Below are 21,326 nucleotides of genomic sequence, written 5' to 3'. Positions count from 1 at the left end.
ACTGACATGATGTGTCAGCTTTGACATTGTAGCTTGGCTTAGGTATGCAGTCCTATAGTTAGCACTTAACTTTGACACCACATTGATTTGGTACTTATTGTTTGTTTGAGTTCACCAGCAGGGCTGATGTTATTTATATCTGGCATTTCCCCTCTGGACTGAGGTTGTTTCCCACTTCAAGTTCAGATCAGTGTATCCAATATATCTTTTTCTTCTTCTCTAGAATAGTTAATGCCTTACGTTGCCAAATACCGCTGTTAAGAGAATGGCTTTGGCAGTACAGTATCTTTTGAAGAGTACATTAGGGGATCTGACATCTGACATATTGGCAAACTATGAGCTGGTTGTTGGCAATACACCCCTGGTGATATAATCAGATACGCTAGAGGCCTACACATTCCTCTATAGTAGTTTATGCCAGCAGTGATATCATACCAGTAGTAATTCATCCTGTATATTGTGCTGTTCCATTACTGCCACTTTTCGTGTGTCATTCTTCCATGCACAAGTGTAATTATACTTAATGCTAATAATTGCTGCTGCACATGAACAAGCACACTTCCTGTGTGGGAGACAACAACAATGATGGTCAATTGCCATTTGTAACTTTTGTCAAAGAATAGCTGTAGATATGCAAGGCCTAACAGTACAGAACAAATAACTGTCCCACTTGATTAGATAAGGTTAACATCTCGTTGAGGTCCAACTGTTCACTGTAATGGGGTCCTTAAAGATTCATAAAGGTCTGCATTACCCAAAATGCCTGATCTTGAAACTAAGGTTTTACTAGCAACTCTGTGACATTGAGCAAGCTGCTGCAGCATTACTACAACACCTTGCGTGAAAGGAGAAGTATGATGAGGCCACACTGATGACATGCACAGCACAGAACAAACAGCACAGCTTAAGCTGCCTGTCGCTATGATGTGGCATTTACAAGGTTTGGATAAAGGATAGGATGCTTAAAGAAATTCTCATACAGGTGCATCCTTCTACAAAACACACACAGTTGTTGAACAAAGCTAGGAATACTCTTCATATATCTTATTGTCTGGGAAAAGGTAGAATATCAGACCTACTGACTTGAGTTTCACCCCAGCCCTTCTTTTTCCAATAGACTTTGACATAAATGCCTAGGCAGAGAGGATGGATAGCAATGAATGAGCAGAGATGAGTTCTGGTCTCCACCATGCCATCAATGGAGACTGTGATTAACTGGATCTTTCTTTCTTTCTTTCTTTCTTTCTTTCTTTCTTTCTTTCTTTCTTTCTTTCAATGCAGTATGGCAGAATTCTTCATTACAGCAACCCCTACCTCCTGTTCCTGTTCCTGTTGACCTTCACCACGGCCAGCATCATGCAGTGCTTCTTGCTTAGCACCTTTTTCTCCAAGGCTAATCTGGCAGCTGCCTGCAGTGGAGTCATCTACTTTACCCTATACTTGCCTCACATCGTTTGCTTTGCCTGGCAGGACCGTCTGACTGTTAAGCTAAAGATTATGGCAGTAAGAAATCCTCTTCACTCCCTACCTCCACCCAACTCAATAGAAACCACAGTGCCCTCTAAATTGTGCCATTTAGAACTTTTATAATTTCGTCTTGTTTTCTCAACATCTTACAGAGGCATCCACTTCCATTATAATGCTTCCTGGAAATACCATTGTAAGCTTGCACTTAATGGAGTGGATACTCTAACTCTAGCTCTGGCTATCACCTGTATCCTCTTTAACAGAGGAAACCAGTTTGTCCCAGCTGCACTCAAGGTTTTCAACAGCAAAGTAGCCCCAAAACTCCTTATGGCATTCCATTATGGATTGGTGCAGTTAAGCAATCGTTGGAATGCTTCCAAACCAAATTTCTGCACAAAATCCCGAGGCTGCCAAATTGTGTTCCATATACAGCCATTTGTCTGGAAATTGGACAAAGGCTGCTGGAAACCAAAGCGTGGCTCACCACTATAAAATTCTGGCTCAGCCTACATTTCATGTCTGATCCATCTTTAACTTTCCACATCCCACATCCCACCACTCCATCTTTAACTTTCCACATCCCACCACTCCAAATGGCTTGGTTGCATTGAGAGCAAAATCAGAACCTGTGGCCTATCACTCAAGTCACTGCTTATGCTCCCACAATTGGAAGCATACCAGACAATCAAGTGTAGAATACTAGAGTTTGAATTCCAAACCCTTTGCACTGCAGCCAACAAAACCTGTTACCCATTGAGGTTGGGAATTACACCCTTGTTTGGTCAGGACACTCCATATTTACACCAGCTTTACGATCCCCACCTACGCAGAGCTCTTTCCCTTGCAAGATTTAATGTCTTACCATCTGCAGTTTTGCAAGGTAGATTCTCGAAAACCCCACTCTCTGAAATACAGTATGCTGCACTTGTGGCACAAAACAGGTTGAATCCATCAGACATGTTTTATTTTTATTGCCCATTTTATGCAAAAATATATTTGGTCCCCTTATCAAAGGAGGGGATTTTTCACACTGACTCTTCCAGGGTGTCATATCTGCTGAACAGTTGTAGTAATGACGTTGTGGAGAATGTGGCAAGATTTTTGAGTGACACTATTCAATTATGTAACCATAGGTCCTAAGAGCCATCTTCGTGCTTCATAATGTCTGGACAGTTTTATCCTAAAGTATCTCTAATACTGGTAATAATAATAATAATAATTTATTTGTACCCATCTGGCTGGGTTTCCCCAGCCACTCTGGGCGGCTTCCAACAAAGATTAAAAATACATTAAAATGTCACACATTAAAAACTTCCCTAAACAGGGCTGCCTTCAGATGTCTTCTAAATGTCAGGTAGTTGTTTATCTCTTTGACATCTGATGGGAGGGTGTTCCCTATGTTTTGTTAACTGTGTTGTGTTCTGATCCATGTATACAATGCACTTTTTATGCCTATAAAATAGATTGATTGATTGATATTTGTGGGTGAGGAAATGGGGAGGGGGGATTTCACCAAATAATATTTGTAGTGGGTTGAGAGGCAAAATTTAGGGGTGCTTGAAAATGTCTTGTTAATGTTTATCTGTAAAGGGGGGGGGCGATAATGCAAATACAGACATTCTGAAATTTTAAAAATTGGAAGATGGGTGGCGTGGAACATTCAGGAAAAACTAATCAAGGAAATCTACCCATCCCCTTTTCATCCCTTTGTCTGCCATATGTTCATTGCTAAGAGTTCCCCCCACCCCCATCAAGGTAACTTGACACCCCCCTTCCTCTTCCTCTTCCAGAGCTTCCTTTCACCTGTGGCATTTGGGTTTGGTACAGAATACTTGTCACGCTATGAAGAGCAAGGCCTTGGGCTACAGTGGGATAACATCCGAACCAGCCCACTAGAAGGAGATCAATACAGTTTCTTGTTCTCTATGGAGATGATGGTTTTGGATGGTTTTATCTATGGATTGCTTGCTTGGTACTTGGATAATGTCTTCCCAGGTATGGCCATGTCTCTTCCCTGCCCATTTTAAATAGAGGTAGCCTTATGGACACTGTTGCTGCTAAAGAGGGATTTGAATAGAACTGGATTTTAAAGTTAGAGCTTGCCTAATGAAACATTAAAATAAATCAAATAAATAGCATCTCAGAATGTTCAGTGCCAACTAGTTGAAACCTAGGGCAAACACTGTGTCCTGTGGCTCTGTGTAGCTACCGCTGCAAAAAGGCAGTTAATAAACATGATTATAGCCTTGAACATAAAATTTTGGTCCCTGTCTCTTACGTTATGGTGTTTTGTCCCTGCTATCAGCATTTTGGCAAATTATGCACAAGGGCAAAAAGGGCAAAGGAAATCTCAGGCCACTATTTGCAATTTGCCAGGAGAACATATCATATGATCTTATATTCTTTTGCTTTTGTTCAGAACAGTATAAGGCATTCTAAGAAACTTGTCCTGCTGCATATTATATGTGTTGAAAAACTAAAACAAAGCACCACAAAAGATCTTATCTGAACAAGATAATCTCACACCTTACCATTGAGTTCCCTCTTATATGGGTTTCTAAAAATGATGCTGGTTACCACCAGGTTGTTTGAGAGCCTTTCTCCTTCTGTAAAAGACTTGTAATCTACTCCATTTTAAGGAACCAAAATAGCATTTTCATATCTTATCCATGGTGGAAGCAGATATAAGCTTCTCATTTGCCTCGTTTTCCAAACCCTCCCTATTTGACCCAAAAGGTAATTTTTTGGGGGGGTGGGGTGGGGAAGGTGTGGGAAAGATAAAGACACCACTGGGCTGAGGGGGGACGGTTGACTGCCTGCACCTGCAAAGCTGTGTGTACAATGCTTTGTTAACTGGTTTTTGGGACTTGCAAAGCACCACACACAGAGCTATGGAAGTGGCTACAGTTAGCTGACCATCTGCACAGGCAAAAATAGATCACCTAGTGTCATTGTGATGATTGGCTGGCTTGTGGTGGAAGGCGGGGAGTTTCCCACCCCTATGTAAGGTCACTAAAGAAAACATCCTTAGTACAGACGCAGATCCAGCTTGCTATGTCTTAGTTTGGGTATGAGCTTCAGGAGTTCTTAAAGCTAGCCCAAAAGAAGAGGCGAGTTTTATGAGCCATGGGATTAAAATCTGAGCTGGAGAAGAATTTCCACCTGATCCGCAAAACATCATCCCTCCCAGACCCCCCACACCCTTCCCGTTAAAAGTGTACTGACTGGAAGCAGGAGCAGCACAAAAGGAGGAAGAAGATCTGTTCCTCCTTCTCTGGTGCCCTGCTACACAGCACACCAGTAGGATAGTTCTTTCAAGAGCCACTGACACCACAGAAAGAGAGATGGAATGAAATCTTTTAAGGCAGCTGGACAGTTTCATCTGCAGTGGCCCCTTAATCTTTGGAATTTGGAAATTAACTTAGAGGGTAGGATTTGCCCACAGGAATTGAGTCACTTCATAGTGTAATGGAATGCAGAGTAATAGTTAGTGTAACTGATGATGTAGTGGCTAAGAAAGTGAGCTAGGAAATCCCTGTTTCAAAACTTGCCTAAGGCAGAACACATACAGGCTTTCACTGCCTGCTTATTAAAGATTCAACCAATCCCTGGTCTGGGGAATAGCTTAATTCCTTAATTAAATTGAGTTTCAGTTTTGAAAACAAAAGCAATCAGGAATGTGGTTATTCTCCCTCTGTCCCTTTCCCTCTGTAAAAAAAAACTTTACAGCCAAGACGGTGGTGGGTGGCTGTGCTTTGTTTGAACTTCTAGTGCACAGCAATGTTTGCTGCTAATGAAACACCAAGTAATTATTGCAGCATAAGATTTGCATAGATGGGTTCTTCCCCATGGCAAAACACAAAGAGGTTTATGCACCCTACCAACTTGTTTTTGTTTCAGGAGACTATGGGATACCACGGCCTTGGTATTTCCCTTTCCAGCAGTCTTACTGGCTAGGGTCAGGGCACCCAAAGGCTGAGAAAACAACAACTGTGGATGGTGAGTTATGTGGAAAAACTGGTGTTCAGAAATAAGTTGAGAACCGCTGATCCGTTGAGACGCAAATGCTTTCTTGCATTCATTATGGGAGCCATTGTAAAGATTAGACACAGGCTTACAGTGGGAATCTTAGCAGGTGGCTTTGAACTCTGAGTGGCCCACTGTTATTAAAAGTGTTGCCGGAGAGCGAGTCGGGGTTGTGGTTGAAATCTTTCTAAATTATGCTGAGATTAACTGGCGGCCTGCAAATCATGTCTCTCTTACTGATCTGTCTGGAGATAGTTGACAAGGACTATTATGACAACTGCTGAAGGAAGTAGCATGATTCTGATGTTAACTGAGCTGGCACTGGAATGCCTCTGAACATCAGGTATAGCATTTCACTGTTCCTGGAAATATTCTGTAATCTCCCTTCCCTCCTGCCCCACCCCCCAATCAAAGTGAAACCATACTTCTGACATGTCCCCAAACAAGTGCTAAAACTGGTCCAACACACAGATGTGACCAACGCTTTTGCAAGTGGTGAATCTGAACTAAGCCTGATACTCAAAGACGACCCATGTTTCCTTTAGTCTCATGATATCTATTTTCTCAATGTAAATATGTTTGAAGATCCAGGCCCTCTCTTTCTGATGCTGCCTTTTTTCAGCAGCAACCTGAGACTGGAGCAGACATGGAGAAGGATGCTCTCCCACCTACCAAGAGATGCATAATAAAAAGGCAATGTGCTTCAGCCCATTTGAGACAGGAGTGTTCTTGCAACCTGACCATTTGGGAACTGGTGCACACATCCAAGACACATAGAGCCAGATTTGTTCCCTGCATTTTTAGCAAAAGCCTTCCAGAGACGTAACAGCATCTTAAAAGCTAACAATTTGTTATGACATAAGCCAGCCTTTCTCAACCTTGGGTCCCCAGATGTTTTTGGCCTACAACTCCCATCATCCCTAGGTAGCAGGACCAGTGGTCAGGGATGATGGGAGTTGTAGGCCAAAAACATCTGGGGACCCAAGGTTGAGAAAGGCTGACATAAGCTTTCATGGACTACAACCCAACTTCATCAGATGCATGAAATGTGAACCTGAGTATTTGTACATGCAGTTTCAAATATATCATTGGTGATCTACATAGAGCCCATGCTGGACAACTGCACTTCTTTCTCACATACCATTGGAGGTGGGCATGCACTTGCGTACAGAGAACATTCCTCCTTAAAACAGCAACAACAGGTCACAAAATGGAACTGCAGGCACAGGGATCAGACCCAACTCTGTCCAGTGTCTACTATGGCAACAATACTGAGATCATTCTTCCATTGTGATATATGCCATCATCTGCCAGAAAGCCCTTCTGCAACAGGCCAGCCTCTGTGCAAAAGAATAAATGGGCAGAAGTCTGACATCAGAAATCGCAATATTCAAAAGCCAGTGGGAAATTTCAAGCCTTAGCATGGCCAGCAATGGAGCAAATGAACTTCAAACGAAGACTGCAATGTGAAACCACTAAATTACAATATACCAAGAGGTTCAGTGCTATCACATATGGACTGAACCGAGACAAATGATTTTGAGCACATTATATGTGTTAATTGACATATCAATGCCAGGATGTCTTTGTTTTTTTCCCAAATTACCACTGTTAATAACATAATTACCATTGCTTGTGCTTTTCTACATTTCATTTCCCTTTGACCTCATGGTTTACAATTATACACCCCCCCCCCCAAAAAAAGAGAGAAATGATGCTTATATATAAACCTGTAACTCTGGATGATACTGCGTTCATTTAGCAAAGTCCACAAAGCATATGCCATGATAAATTTGATAACTTTTAAGGTGCTGATGATTCTGCATTCCTGGCTTTGGTTTAACTTCCTAGCAACATCTCATTGACACAGCACCTCTTCAGGTTTCTGATACATCCAAGGAGGAACCTGGTCAGATGTTATGTCCTCCATTGGGTCCCTGGGAATGGTCATGTGAAGGATACTCTGAATTGTGTGAACTGGCTGGATCTGCATGCATGTTAAGGATGCTAAACTAGTTTCCATTAAGAAAAACCTCCAGCCACCCAGCTCCATTGAATTATCATTGATATTGAAGAATAATGTCTGTGAGTCCAAGTGCCTGGAATAGATGCATAAACAAACTGCTCACTCCAGAATCCACAAAACCACAGTGACAAACAGTTGCTATACTACAGAGGAGGGAGGAGAAAATCTGTTATTTGCATGGCTGTTCTGTTTCTCACTGCCATAATACTGCACAGGCTACGACAGGCTGTTTGAATCTGGTTCTCAGCAGATGAAGGTACTTCTGGCCCAGCAGGAGGCTAATCCCCTCTGCAAACAACCTGAAACCTGTCCCACCAGCACCATCCCAATCATGGCACATGCTGGGGGGGGCAGCAACACTGCCCCCCTTGGAAGCGGATTTGCTTTCGTTGCATTCTCAGCTGAAAGTACAGCTTTCCCACTGGATGCCCTGCGAGAGGAATTCAGAAGGACAGAGGATGCATCTGTTTGTTACGATTGACATTGCTTCTGTTTTCCAGCTTCCAGGATGCCACATATCAAAGCAGCCTTGCAAGGCTATATACTACCAAGGAAGATTTAGGCAAAGCTTTTTAAGGCACTGGTGGGTTGGGGCGGGGGTGGGGGCGGGGGTGGGGGTGAGGGAAGGGTGGGCAGAACAATTACCGGTAATGCAAATGCTACCTTTGTACAGTAGGCTACATGCATTCACACAACAAACTCTCCTCCACCCAGGCAAGGAAGAGCCATTATCAGAGTTAAAGGACATAATCCAGTAAGGCAAAAACACTCCAGGAGGGTGCGAGACAGGCCTAATGAGGAGTGTGGCCTGAGGAGAGTTCCAAGGGCCAGGTAGAGAGGCCTGGAGGGCCACATCCAGCCCACAGTCCTGCCTTAGAAATTAGCGAACAACCGTTTGAGCCTCTCTTTTGTCCTTTCAGCATTTCTCTTGTTGTTGTTAAATTGTTTTTTCCATATATATCATTGTTTTTATATATGCAATTGCTCATAAGTTTTTTTTCTGTAAATTGCTCTGGGAACTGTCTTAGGAAGCAATTCCTAAATGAAATAAGTAATCAGCAGTAGCAGCATGGATCTTCATGTTCAGAGCATCAGCAAAGCCCACTGAAAGACATTATTTTAAAAGTGTTGCCAGCTTCAGTTCAGCCTTTCCTCACCTTCAGTGCCTGAATAATGTTGGACTACAACTCCCTTCATCCCTGACCACTGCTCCTGCTAGCTAGGGATGATGGGAGTTGTAGTCCAACGACATTGGGGGACCCAAGGCAGAGAAAGGCTGCTTTAAATTTTTTAACAACAGAGTAGTGCATCCATGTCATGTCCTTAGGATCACTATCTGCCTGGTGTTTTATGGCCTCACCTGGTTATTTGAGACATGTGGTGGCGACCAATAAAACACCTGGGTTAAACCTGTATCAGTGCAAGAGCCCCCTCCTGCCATGGGACAGTGGCCACAAACACACTGATAGGGAAGAGGCAAAGAAGTGCTGTGACACTGGCTCACTGGGAGATGAGGCAAGGGCTTAGCTAACAGAGCAAGGACTTAACATCACAGGTATGCAAAGCACACCCTGATCACGAAGGCAGTAAGTACTCTGTGAATACAATACAGTACATAGTGAAATAGGAAACACTCACTCTAGTAGTGAAAATCACTTCTATTTTAATACTGTTTTCTAAGTCTCACTTGCAATAATTGTGATTTAGGAACAAAACTTCCTATTGGGAAGTTTTAAAATCTCTCATTTAAGGTTCTAGTCCTGTAGAAGAACTTTAAAGAAGAGATTTAGACCACATAGAATGCTTATCCTTAAGCTTTGTTAGACAAGGGATAAGAAGTTCCTGGCGTTTTGTAGTTTACTTAACAATTCTTTGTATTTTAAAAGACCTATACCCAAACAAATGTGGCCTTCCCTATTTAGGCATATGCCTTCTTGTGGTTGTGACACACCCACCCACCCACACCATGTCTCCTGTTAAATGTTGCTGTTTAAATAAAACTTAATAGCACATCTGCACTATGCATTGAAAGCACATTTAAATAACAGTTCTTCCACCAAAGAATCCTGGGAACTGTAGTTTACCCCTCACAAAGCTACCTTTCCACCCCTCTCAAAGAATTATGGGTATGGTAGTTTACCCCCCACAAAGTTATGATGCCCACCAACCCTTAACTAACTGAAATGCCCAGAATTCTTTGAGGGGGAAAATATTTTTCAAATGTATAGTGTGTACTCAAGACTGACAGCAATGGTTGCCTTTAAAAATGACTTGATTTCTGATTAACCTAGACAAAGGTTCAGAGAAGGAAGGCAGCATCAACATGATGGCCGAAGAAGAAGAGATGAGAAAGACCATGGCTGATGAACCTGACAGGGGGGAAAACCAGGCAGACAGCCCGTTGAAGAAGGATGGTAAAGAAAACAAATGTAAACACAAAAGGAAACCAGAGTACATCGAGCAGGGGAAGCCTGAAGCAGAGGCAAAAGGCAAAGATGAAATGACTAGTAAGGAGAGAGAGAAGCGGAGTAATCGCAACTCTTTTTGTGTTATACATTTGAACTTTAATGTGCTTCTTTGTCGCTAGTTCGTTTGTCTGCCTATATGGTGGTGTGTGAATAGCTCCAGGTGGGTGTAGCAGAGAAGAGGCATCTCACTTTATTGTCCCAGGAGGACCAATTCCAACAAAACAGTCTGAATAACTCTTCGTTGGAGGTTGGCATACAAAACTAGCACAATCAGGGTGAACAGTTCGGTCTAGCTTCCTCTCAGACATCTGTAAACCTTTTTAAATGGGTCAGCATTCAAATATAGTACACACACTGATGTGATACAGGCCAGGGAAAAACTTCTGCTTGATTCTCTTTACTGTGCAAACTGACTCTCTGAAGCAATATTTGGGCGCACAGGGAGTCACCACCTGCAGAACTGGAGTTTTTGCATTTGGTGAAAAGTTGGTGATTCAAGCATTGAGCATGAGCACACATTCTTTCAAACTTATTGAATAAAACCTCAGGTCATTTGGGTTCATCCTGTGTGAAGTTGGTGAATGAAAGCAGGGGTCTTCCTTCAAAAAGAGAAGCAAAGTTCTCTTTCCCATATCTCCTCCTAGCACCTTGTTGGCTTATTCCCCAGATTGCTGCAAGTCCCAAAACTCTGCAGAAGTTGGCCTGCCTTAGAATAAATAACTGACATTCCCTTTTCTAACCTGTGACCTTTAGGCAGCTTGTGTGATGAATGTGTTTTTGAAAAACACAGATTTGAAAAGAATGTAATTCAGGATCCATTGAATTGCATTTCTTCTCAGCTTCCTTTATTGTATTTGGAATGGGAAAAGCTAAATCCATGTCCTAGAAACTTTCATATATCTTTGTAGTATTAAATCCAAGGATTTTATGCAGCAGTACTATCAGGAAACTTAAAAAATATACTGCACAGATGACTGATGACTAAAACTAGCTATCAGTTGAATAACCTTTCTTAGGCATAACAGACCAGACGATTTCAGAGCAGACATTGTATATAAAATATTTAAGCTATAAACTCAGCAAAATAAGGTTTGTATTATTTAAATCTTTAACACTAAAATTCACTACTAATCCATAACAAATAACTTCAAACTTCTCATAACAAACCTAAGTTAAAACATCAAAAATTAGCTATCCATGTTGCAGTGCTCCATGTTTTCTTGCTAGAAAAACTAATGAATTTTAAATAAAAAATATACTGCTGTCCCACAAACACAAACAACCGCGTTGAAAGTGTACGCACAAAACATCTTGTGTTCTCATGTCTCAAGCCTATCATACGTGATTGAAAAGGCACTCTGGTTCCTTGCTATGTCAGCCTGAGTCTGGGAGCATAGGATGGATCCAAGCCTCTCTTCTTCCAAGTTTTGCCCATCAAACCTGAATGCTGAATATACCATCAGAAGCCCTCGTGAAGGCCTGGTAGTAAACCTCTGCCCTGTTAGGTCAGTTCAGACTGCAAGTGGAAGGAAGGTTTTTGTTTTTGTTTTTTAAAAGGTGGGAGAATCACATACATTTCTAGACAATACCTTATTAGTAGAAAGGGACATGCCTGGACTGAGTTGACTGTACCCTAACATAACTCTTCTGATCCTGAAAAGCAAGCAAATCCTTATGGAAACTCCCCTGACAAATCTTAAGGTAACTTGGATAAACACAAGTCAAAAGGCTCTTGATTTACATCATCTCAAATGCCCAAGGGGGTCGTTTACTTCAAAGGCTGTTTTTCTGGCCCAGAATTAAGCAAAATAAAACAGTCCCCATGGTGGCATTTAAAATGGCAGTCTTATGAGCTCAGTCTCCTGGATGGTCTGTATTCAGTGGGAAACCCAGGCCTTGATCTTTCCTCCTGCACAAGGGTAAGTTTCTCCCACCAAGACAAAAAGAAAACAATGTTATTCTAAACTCTGGTGATCTCATTCTTTTCCCTTTTTTGTGGGGAGGAGTGAAAGAAGTAAGTTGTACAAGTGGACAGATGGATTATTTACACGCCAGATTTTGTTGTCACTGCTGATAAAGGCCTCCTGCTGCTTTCTCTCGTGCACCGTAAGAGGCCACTTTAAATTGCTCTGTGCCATGGCTGTGACTCTGTAGTGATCTGTTGTGTGCAGTTGCTGATCAGTTTGCAGATGGGACTCCCCTGCAGGGAGGTTGGAGGTTCAATTGGTGGCTGGAAAAAATGCCCTTTTTGTGTGTGTGGGGGGGGGGGGTTAATTCTCAGAAATTACCTTCTCATAAATCTCTTACCAGAAATTTTGACTTGGCTCTCAGCTTACCACATAGTTGGCTATACTGGCAAGTGGAGCAATTTAAAGTAGTCCTAATATGAATATTCGTAATGGCCAAGGGCAATCCTCAGTGTGGTAGAAGGTCCACAAAAGCTTTGTCAGCAAGAAATGCCCATGACCATTATTGTTGCTTCTGACCTTACAGTTTCTACAAAAATCACTGCAGGTCCGATTCTTTGTGGGCTAACCATGATGCAACCCAGGGGGGGATGTGTACTGTTAGGGGGACAGTGAACCAGAATGTCTTGTAATGCAACTGCTTCTTCTAACAATTCTAACAATGTTGTGTTGTCTTAGAGCTGTACTCACACACCTCTACAGCTAACCTCTGCAGTTGTTTCATTATTATTATTAATAAAAAAAATATTTGTTTCAAGCAAACTTGCACTTTGAAGAGGAGCCTTCTGGTCTGGTCCCAGGCGTGTGTATTCAGAACCTGGTGAAGATCTTCCCCGGTTGCTCTAAGCCAGCTGTTGACGGAATGACTATTACGTTCTATGAGGGTCAGATCACTGCTTTTCTTGGCCACAATGGAGCTGGGAAGACAACCACAATGTGAGTCAGTCTGAGATAAGATTATCATGCTGCTAATTCCATTTTTTTTCTTGAACTTGATATTCTGCCTTCCATCCATCATGGAACCCAAGGTGGCAGACATAGTTTCCAGGTGGCCACCCGTCCAGGCACTTAGCAGACCCAGACCTGCTTAGTTTCATCAAGATGCTGGCCTTTCATGTTATATACTAACATTACACACACACACACACACACACACACACACACACACACACACACTATACACCTGCACAGGTACAGGTACAGGCTTTATACAACTTGTCATGTTGGCATTGGTGTGTATGCAGGTGCAATCATTTTGGCCTTGAGACTGTAATTTAGTTTCCTGTGCCCCAGTGGAGAATCAGCCATGATGGAAAATTGAATCACTGCCACTATCACCAACAAACACACCTGAGAACAAGAGAGGGGTTTCAATCTAGATACGGGACACTAACCACAACCAAATGCATGTAAAGAACAATCAAGAAAAGTGATTGACCCTCAAAGATTCTCACTAAACAACTGCTCTTTGTTTACCAGGTGATCTGGTAGTTTGCAATAATCGGCACATGATTAGTGAAGAGTAAGCAATGAACATAAATATATATATATTGTGCATGAACCTGCAAAGCAGTAGGTTTGGGGTGCCTGGTCAGCAGAGAAGAACTTCTCAGGAAAATGGTATTCAATTCATAATAAAGCTGAGCATTCTAAAATGGACAAGCTCATGTGCTGAGCGAAGTAGTTACAAATTTCCACTGAATGGTTCTTCATTTCACAAACAAAATTGATATTCTCTAATGTGTGAAACTCGAAAAATAGGCACAACAACCTTAAATGCTTATTGCTGCTGACAATTATACTTGAGTATGCATAGCTAAAGAAGGCATAGGGGTGGTGCTGTGGTCTAAACCACTGAGCCTCTTGGGCTTGCTGATCCAAAGGTCAGCGGTGTGAATCCCTGCAATGGGGTGAGCTCCCATTGCTCGGTCCCTGCTCCTGCCAACCTAGCAGTTTGAAAGCATGTCAAAGTGCAAGTAGATAAATAGGTCCCACTCCAGCGGAAAGGTAAACAGTGTTTCCGTGCACTGCTCTGGTTTGCCAGAAGCGGCTTAGTCATGCTGGCCACATGACCTGGAAGCTGTACACAGGCTCCCTCGGCCAATAAAGTGAGATGAGCGCAGCAACCCCAGAGTCATCCACGACTGGACTTAACAGTCAGGGGTCCCTTTACTTTCACCTTTATGCATAGCTAAGAACAAAATAATGAGCACCACGTCAACTATATGGAGGATGTGCGTATGTGTGTGTGTTCCCCTCTTAAATGTATGCAAATGGTTGTTGTCATAGTGATTCAGTCCATTTAATCAACTCTCCTAATAACATGTTCTGCTTTGCAGCCCAGGCACATAGTTAGGTATTGGGGTTTGTTTTAATTTCTGCATGTATTATAAATTTACACAGCCATATATTTTGTTTCCTGGGGCAGTTCTGGCTTTAGATACAGCAGTAAATATTGTTTAAAATGAAGGTAATCATCTTGTTTCCTACAGAGGATTGCTCTTACTCTCCCATCTTAACTAGTGTGAATTATAAACATGGATTACCCTTATTGGTGATCACATTGGCTTGTGCGGGGGTGGGGAGATAATTCCAAGACCTCGGGAGAAGGAAATGCCTATCTTATAAAAGTGGAAGTAATAGGAGAAACAAAAGCAGATGTCTCTCTGGAAGAGCAGCATTTTTTTCCTGGGGTCAGGTCTTCTTAAATATGCTCAGAGAGACGGGGAGTCTTTAGTCTGAAAGAATTGAAAAAGCAATGAAGTCAGCAAAGTTGATATGCCCCTCGGCCCTAGGAGAGTTCCAGGTGCATTGTTTCTCAGGGGTCTGGACAAACATTTCCTAGGCTTTTGGTTTCTACTGCCCCCGGGGTTTCTTCCCGAGTAGCTATTATATGCTGTGGCCAGGTCAATTTTTCAAAAACTGTGGACATTGCAGATCTGCTCCATCTTTCCTTTCTTGTCACTTGGGTTGCACTTTGAGGGTTTTCTGCAATATGAGCTGCACATAGTGTTCTCTTGGGTTCTGTTCTTGGGCTACAACAGACATTATCTTTGCAAATGTGTGTGCCCCATCCCATGTTTGACAAGATCAATGGGGAATTCAGGGGTGGGAAGTGCTGAAATGGGGGAGGATTAGCAAGAAGAAGGCCACTTCCCCTATCCTGTGCCTGCTTGTTGTCCCCCCACCCCAAGTGTACTCCAAGGGTAGAGATGGGGGAGAAATTATATGCGGTTCACATTTTAAGGTGCAACAACCCGATTTGCCCTGTCCAAAACAATGCACGAACTGAAACACAACCATCCTTCAAAATTCACACTTCTCTGAAATTTGCAATGTAGTTATTCATCCAAGCAATGTGTGCCAAAAATATATATATTATAGATCAAATAGTGCATAAAACATACATGTTAGCAAAATGTTAGCATTCAGTTTTATGTGGATGGGGGGAAATAAAAATAATTCAAAAGGGGGCAGGGTTCCAGGAAAAGTGACTTTGGAAATCCAATGTGTTTTGACTATATGTGATTTTGGCTTTAGGTGCAATACCCAAAACATAACTGTGTAAATTGCGGGTTACTGTAGTAGGCAAAATTGCACACAAATGTGTGCATATTAGAAGATATTCACTGATGACTTTTCATTAAAAAAAATTGCAGACTGGTGCAAAAAACTGAAAGAGAACAAAATTGAACTGGTCTATTCCTATCCTCAGCCCAGTCAATCTTACTTCCAGTTGCAGAGCCAGGATGAAATGTTTTTGTTTTAATGTTCCAAGGGTTGCCTTTGCAAGGAACAGATAAACTTCCATTTGAAAATGCATGTTATTTAATTTTTGACTAAAACCGACTCAGTATTACAAGTATTTCAGGTTCTGCCTACAGCCTCCTCAGATCTCATGTAAAGTCTTTTGTGAAAGAAAAAATAGTTATGTTCTGATAGTTTTTATCAAAAATAAAACTTGAACCATTCTTCTTTCAGTATCCCTTTGATAATATAGCTCAGCAGAATAATGACTTAATGCTGTTCTCCCCCTATAAATGTGTACATGTGTGTATGACTTGTTCTTGATCATTCTTAAGTGTAGATCCAGCAAGCAGATCTGTAAAGCTGCCTTTAGATTTGCATTGCATTTTTTCCAAAACGTGTCTACAGTATAGAACAAAAGCGCCACCTAGTGGTTTCCCAGAACATTATCTCAACTTTATCTGATATTGCTTTGTTTTTATTATTTTGTAAATACCGGTAACAGGTATATAATTATTGATAAACATTACCTGTTTCTCATGTTGTTTGGCTAGGTCTATCCTCACAGGTCTGTTTCCACCTACATCTGGAACAATACTGGTTGGTGGGAAAGACATCCAGACACACTTGGACTCCATACAGCAGAGTCTAGGCATGTGCCCTCAGTACAACATCTTGTTCAATCAGTAAGTGCTGCCAGGGATTTGCTTCAAACTTGCTTCCAAGTAATGGGCAGGGGTGTCTTAGCCATAGAGGTTAGTGGTGCGGGGCACCACGGCGCCATGTTCTGGAGGGCGCCAAGGAAGAGGCGGAGGCTGGACACGCCGCCCTTGTCTGCCTCCGCCATACCACGCTGCGCTCGGAGCCTCCTCCCTGCCAGAGGAGCTGCCCTCCAGCTGCTGCCCGCCCGGAGGGAAACGGGGTGGGGGGGCACCGGAGGGATCCTTGCACCACGGCGCCAGATAAGCTTAAGACGGCCCTGCTAATGCGTTTCCCACCTGAAAGGGTGTAATTGTTCTGACAGCCTGATGCAAGTCTTCTATTGACCTAGCAGACATGCATTGCTACAAGCAACCCCAACATGAAAGTGTGCTTATGTTAGTTTTGCTCTGTGATGATTATTTAGGCTTTACTTAGGACCATAATTCATACTCGTGGGAATGAATTTAGGCAAAATGTCAACACTGACACTCAAAAGGATTACCGGAACATCATTCTGCAACTCAGAGTCGAGTTTGTGGGTGTTTCGTTACCATTTTGAGAGAAGAAGACAGCCAATCCCCTTTGAACCTGCAAAACTTATTCCTATGATGATGTTGCATTTCTAGCAGACTGTTATTTCTTCTCCCCCTCACAAAATCTTCTAGGTTGTAGACAGAAGCAAGCGGTTGGAGAAAAGCTTAGCTCTGACATTATAGTACTGTATTCCCTTTTCTCTTACGTCAACAAGGTTTGCAGGCTTCTAAAATGCTTCAGAAACCTTTGCACCAGATGAGTTTACAGCAGAGGCCTCTGTGTCAAACTGGCTTCAGCTCTCTGTGGGTGAAAGCTTTTGTGTCTTTTTTCTACAGTATAATAGTTCAACATGCTTTGTCTCTTTTGGCAAACTTAAAACAGCACTCAAAACAAAATAGGAAACAAAATAGGAAATTCTTTCCAGTAGCACCTTAGAGACCAACTGAGTTTGTTCTTGGTATGAGCTTTCGTGTGCATGCATCTGAAGAAGTGTGCATGCACACGAAAGCTCATACCAAGAACAAACTCAGTTGGTCTCTAAGGTGCTACTGGAAAGAATTTCCTATTTTGTTTCCTATTTTGTTTTGACTATGGCAGACCAACACGGCTACCCACCTGTAATTAAAACAGCACTATTTCTTTTCTATAGCCTTACCGTTGCAGAACACATCCTGTTTTATGCCCAGCTAAAAGGGAGAACCAGAGAGGAGGCAGAACTGGAAATGGAAATGATGCTGGAAGACATAGGCCTTCCACATAAAAGAAATGAAGAGGCTCAAAACTTATCAGGTATCCAAAGGTTTGAAGCCTCAAAGTCCTGTGTGCCTTTTTAGCTCCTGAATATTAAACATCCGCTGCTGCCTCTGAGGGGCTGAGTTAGATGCTCTGTTTAACCTCACCCATGTTCATCCCAGCACATATTGGCAACTCAAACATAAAATTGAAGTAGTAAAAGTACGGTAAAAAGTAGAATAATACATGATTAAATAGCTGATATTTTTGCACCTCTTAGTGGCATGAGATGAAGCTACATCACTTTATTTTATAACAGGGTCTTCCCCACATACAGTTTTGTTCACTGATACATAATAGAGGAGTATCCTCCCTTTGTGACTGCATGTTGTTTGCTTATCCTAAGGCTGAAAAGGATGTTATGTTCACATGGTTCAAGCCATTCCTGAGACTGGGACAGTCTATACTCAGATACCGGTATCTAATTTCTCTGAAGGATTGAAGAAATGCTTTGAACCTATTTTGCATTTTGATGTTCTTTGTGGTTTTCTTTGTGAGCTGCTTTGAGTTACTTTATATGGTAAAGCAGAATATAGCTTTTTAAGAAATCCCAAAGCAACAGCAGTGTTTTGCCTGTTGTATCAGAATCAGGCAGGAGTCTTGTGACACCTTGCAGTCTTAACACATTTATTGCGGCATAAGCTTTTAAGTGGTCTCTGGTCTACAAAAAGCTTATCCCACATTTAACATGTTAGCCTTTAAGTGCTAAACCGTCTGTTACATTAAATATTTGATTATTGCTTGTCGAGCAGCAGTCTCTTTCCTCTAGCTGACTCTAGCTGCTCTCTCGTTTTCCTTAGGTGGCATGCAGCGAAAGCTGTCTGTCGCCATTGCGTTTGTAGGTGAAGCAAAAGTGGTTGTCCTAGATGAACCCACTTCAGGAGTTGATCCGTATTCCAGACGATCCATTTGGGACCTCCTGCTGAAGTATCGTTCAGGTAATTTGTCCTCAGAAAGAAAACTTGGTTTGGTTTTTTCCTTTAAGATCTTTTAATAGCATTCCCTTGTTTCAAAGCTTCTTGATGATGTAAAGATACCAGTCTCTCTGTGTGTGTATATACACAGAAAAGGACCGTGGATTTCAGATGAAGCAGACTGTGCTTGATCTCTGTCTGAGGCTGCAATTTGTGCTTCATCTACCTGTTAATAATTACACATTCTTTCTGAAGACGTATGAAGTAATCTTCCCATTCAAATGAAAAGGCAGTAAAGATTGACAGATTATAGGCTCTGCATGTGCAGTGCACTGAGTATCTGTTTTGGCTAAATTCAGATTAGTTGTTGATTGTGAGTAGCGGTGACAATGCTTAGACGTTTTTTTCCCACCTTGGGTGGGTGGAATATCTGCCCCAGCCTCTCAGATTTACATAAATTGTCCCATGTTATTGACTGTCAAGCTTTTGCATGCTAAACTCCCTAAGGTTTTTAAGTAATGTCTGATTATATGACAGACAAGAGGCCTGCAGCCAGTGTTTTCACAGGTAATTTACTATTCTATGTCCTATTTAGGGAGAACCATCATTCTGTCTACTCATCACATGGATGAGGCAGACATCCTTGGCGACCGGGTTGCTATCATTTCCCAGGGAAGGCTGCACTGCTCAGGATCCCCTGTTTTCCTAAAGAATTCCTTTGGTACAGGCTTCTATCTCACCTTAGTCCGTAAAATGAAAAACATCCAAGAGAGTGGAGGAAAGGAGGCTGTAAGTGTTTGTCACCATTTTGCACAAGTAACCTGTAAACATTATTCATCTCCCAATATTCAAATACAAATACAGTACACTGTGAGTGACATTTTATTTGTAAAAACAATGTAAAAAATAAAAATAAAAATCCTTCCAGTAGCACTTTAGAGACCAACTAAGTTTGTTCTTGGTATGAGCTTTCATGTGCATGCACACTTCTTCAGATATACATTCTGCTTAAGGGGGGGGGAGGGTACAAGAGGCACCTTGATTAATCAGGGACAGGTAACTGACTTTTCCTGTCTGTGATTGTTCAGAATTCTCTCCAGCTCCGCACCCTTGAAGGTTTGCCAGTGAGCTTCTGTAATTCCTACTCCATTGACACCGTAGAATGCAGGGCAGTTGAGTGGAAGGGCCTCTAATGTTGGGACAGAAAAAAATGGGTGACAATTGGGTGGAGAGGGGACTGAAAATAAGGAGATGAGAATATACTGAAAAAAGACCATGCAACTCTAACTCAGTGTTTTCAAAACCTAAAAGTGTAAAATAAAGAACAAGAAATGCTATGATGAAACAAGTCTCCATCTGAAAGTGCCTATGTTTACACATGCTGTTTCTGAGCAATAAAACAACTTACTTTTCTTTGTAATGTATTGGATGTTAATGGTGATTAATTAATCGGCTGTGTTAGCTGGTTTAATATATCATATAAAGAAATCTCATTCACGTTACTTAGGCCTGACATGAATGCCAGTCTGCATCTCATCAAATGATTTTGCATGCCCATAATGATAAAGGGGGGGGGGGTCCCTCTAGGAGGAAAGGTTGCAGCATTTGAGATTTTTTGTTAGTTTAGAGAAGGGCAAGTACAGTGGTACCTCAGTTTACGAACAGCCCTGTTTATGAACTATTCGGTTTATGAACTCCGCAAAACCGGAAGTAGTATTTCGTTCGGTTTGCAAACTTTACCTTGGTCTACGAACAGGAGCCGAATGGTGGAAGGGCACCGGCGGCGGGAGGCCTCATTAGGGAAAGCATGCCTATGCCTGATCTACGCCATACATTATTTATAAACATCTCTTACAGTGGTACCTCGGTTTACGAACTTAATCAGTTCCTGAAGTCAGTTCTTAAACCAAATCCTTGAATGCAAGGATTACACAAGCCCTTATTATTCTCCGTATTTATTTGTTCTTCCCTCTTAAGATTTGCAGCTCACCTTTCCACCATTGTCCGCAAGGTAACTTTACCGACTGCATGTGACTGACGATAGGGCAGCCTTGAAATGCAAAATACAAGGAACACTATAAAAGGCATGCCTACGAAATTGCCAACTCCCAGGAACTCCCAACAGAAGTATCAAGCAGCTCCCAATAATAGCTGATTCAACAAAGGTTGAAAAGAATTATTTGGAAAGCCTGATCAGCAATCATTCCTGATAAACACTATACTTAGTGTGTATTATGATCACATTGAAGCTGATAATGTGACTTGTTCCTCGTTCACCTTCCTCTTGCTTATCTGATTTTAGACCTCTTGCAGCCTGGGATCCAAATGTTCATGTTCCTGCTCCAGCTGTGTGCCCACAAACAAAGCCGAAACTGTGGAACAGGAACTGGATGGTGAGAACAGGGTTTGGCTGACTTGTTCGTTGCACAACATTATGATAATGTTTATTGGGTTACTTATACCTTCATGGACCATAACTATGTTAACTAAATAAAGCGTCCATGTTCAGAGGCAGCTGGGACAAACTAACTGGGAAGGGCATTCATACCTTGCTTGTGCACCTCTTAAGAGGCCTCTCTGAGATGTCACCTTCGGAAACAGGATGCTAGGTGGATCCTACTTCTGACCCAGGGGAGATTTTCCTGTGTTTTTCTTTATACTGTGCAGGGGTGCCAACGAATAA

At 42.0% G+C, this 21,326-nt stretch overlaps 1 protein-coding gene across 1 annotated transcript in view; it reads left to right on the top strand.

Moving 5' to 3' along the window:
• Window positions 1-21,326, top strand: part of ABCA4 (ATP binding cassette subfamily A member 4) — a 92,903-nt gene that overhangs the window by 49,849 nt on the left and 21,728 nt on the right. Inside the window, exons 16-25 of the mRNA XM_033151097.1 lie at window positions 1,282-1,503; window positions 3,258-3,462; window positions 5,368-5,466; window positions 9,811-10,026; window positions 12,713-12,890; window positions 16,256-16,387; window positions 17,587-17,726; window positions 18,530-18,667; window positions 19,239-19,432; window positions 20,946-21,036. Coding sequence (XP_033006988.1) covers window positions 1,282-1,503; window positions 3,258-3,462; window positions 5,368-5,466; window positions 9,811-10,026; window positions 12,713-12,890; window positions 16,256-16,387; window positions 17,587-17,726; window positions 18,530-18,667; window positions 19,239-19,432; window positions 20,946-21,036 — 1,615 coding nt within the window. The remainder of the gene's footprint in view (window positions 1-1,281; window positions 1,504-3,257; window positions 3,463-5,367; window positions 5,467-9,810; window positions 10,027-12,712; window positions 12,891-16,255; window positions 16,388-17,586; window positions 17,727-18,529; window positions 18,668-19,238; window positions 19,433-20,945; window positions 21,037-21,326) is intronic.

Source organism: Lacerta agilis, chromosome 6, assembly GCF_009819535.1.
Source record: "Lacerta agilis isolate rLacAgi1 chromosome 6, rLacAgi1.pri, whole genome shotgun sequence".
NCBI classification, from domain to species: domain Eukaryota; kingdom Metazoa; phylum Chordata; class Lepidosauria; order Squamata; family Lacertidae; genus Lacerta; species Lacerta agilis.
The sequence above is the reverse complement of the archived record's forward strand: the minus strand, read 5'-3'. Positions and strand labels throughout refer to the sequence as shown.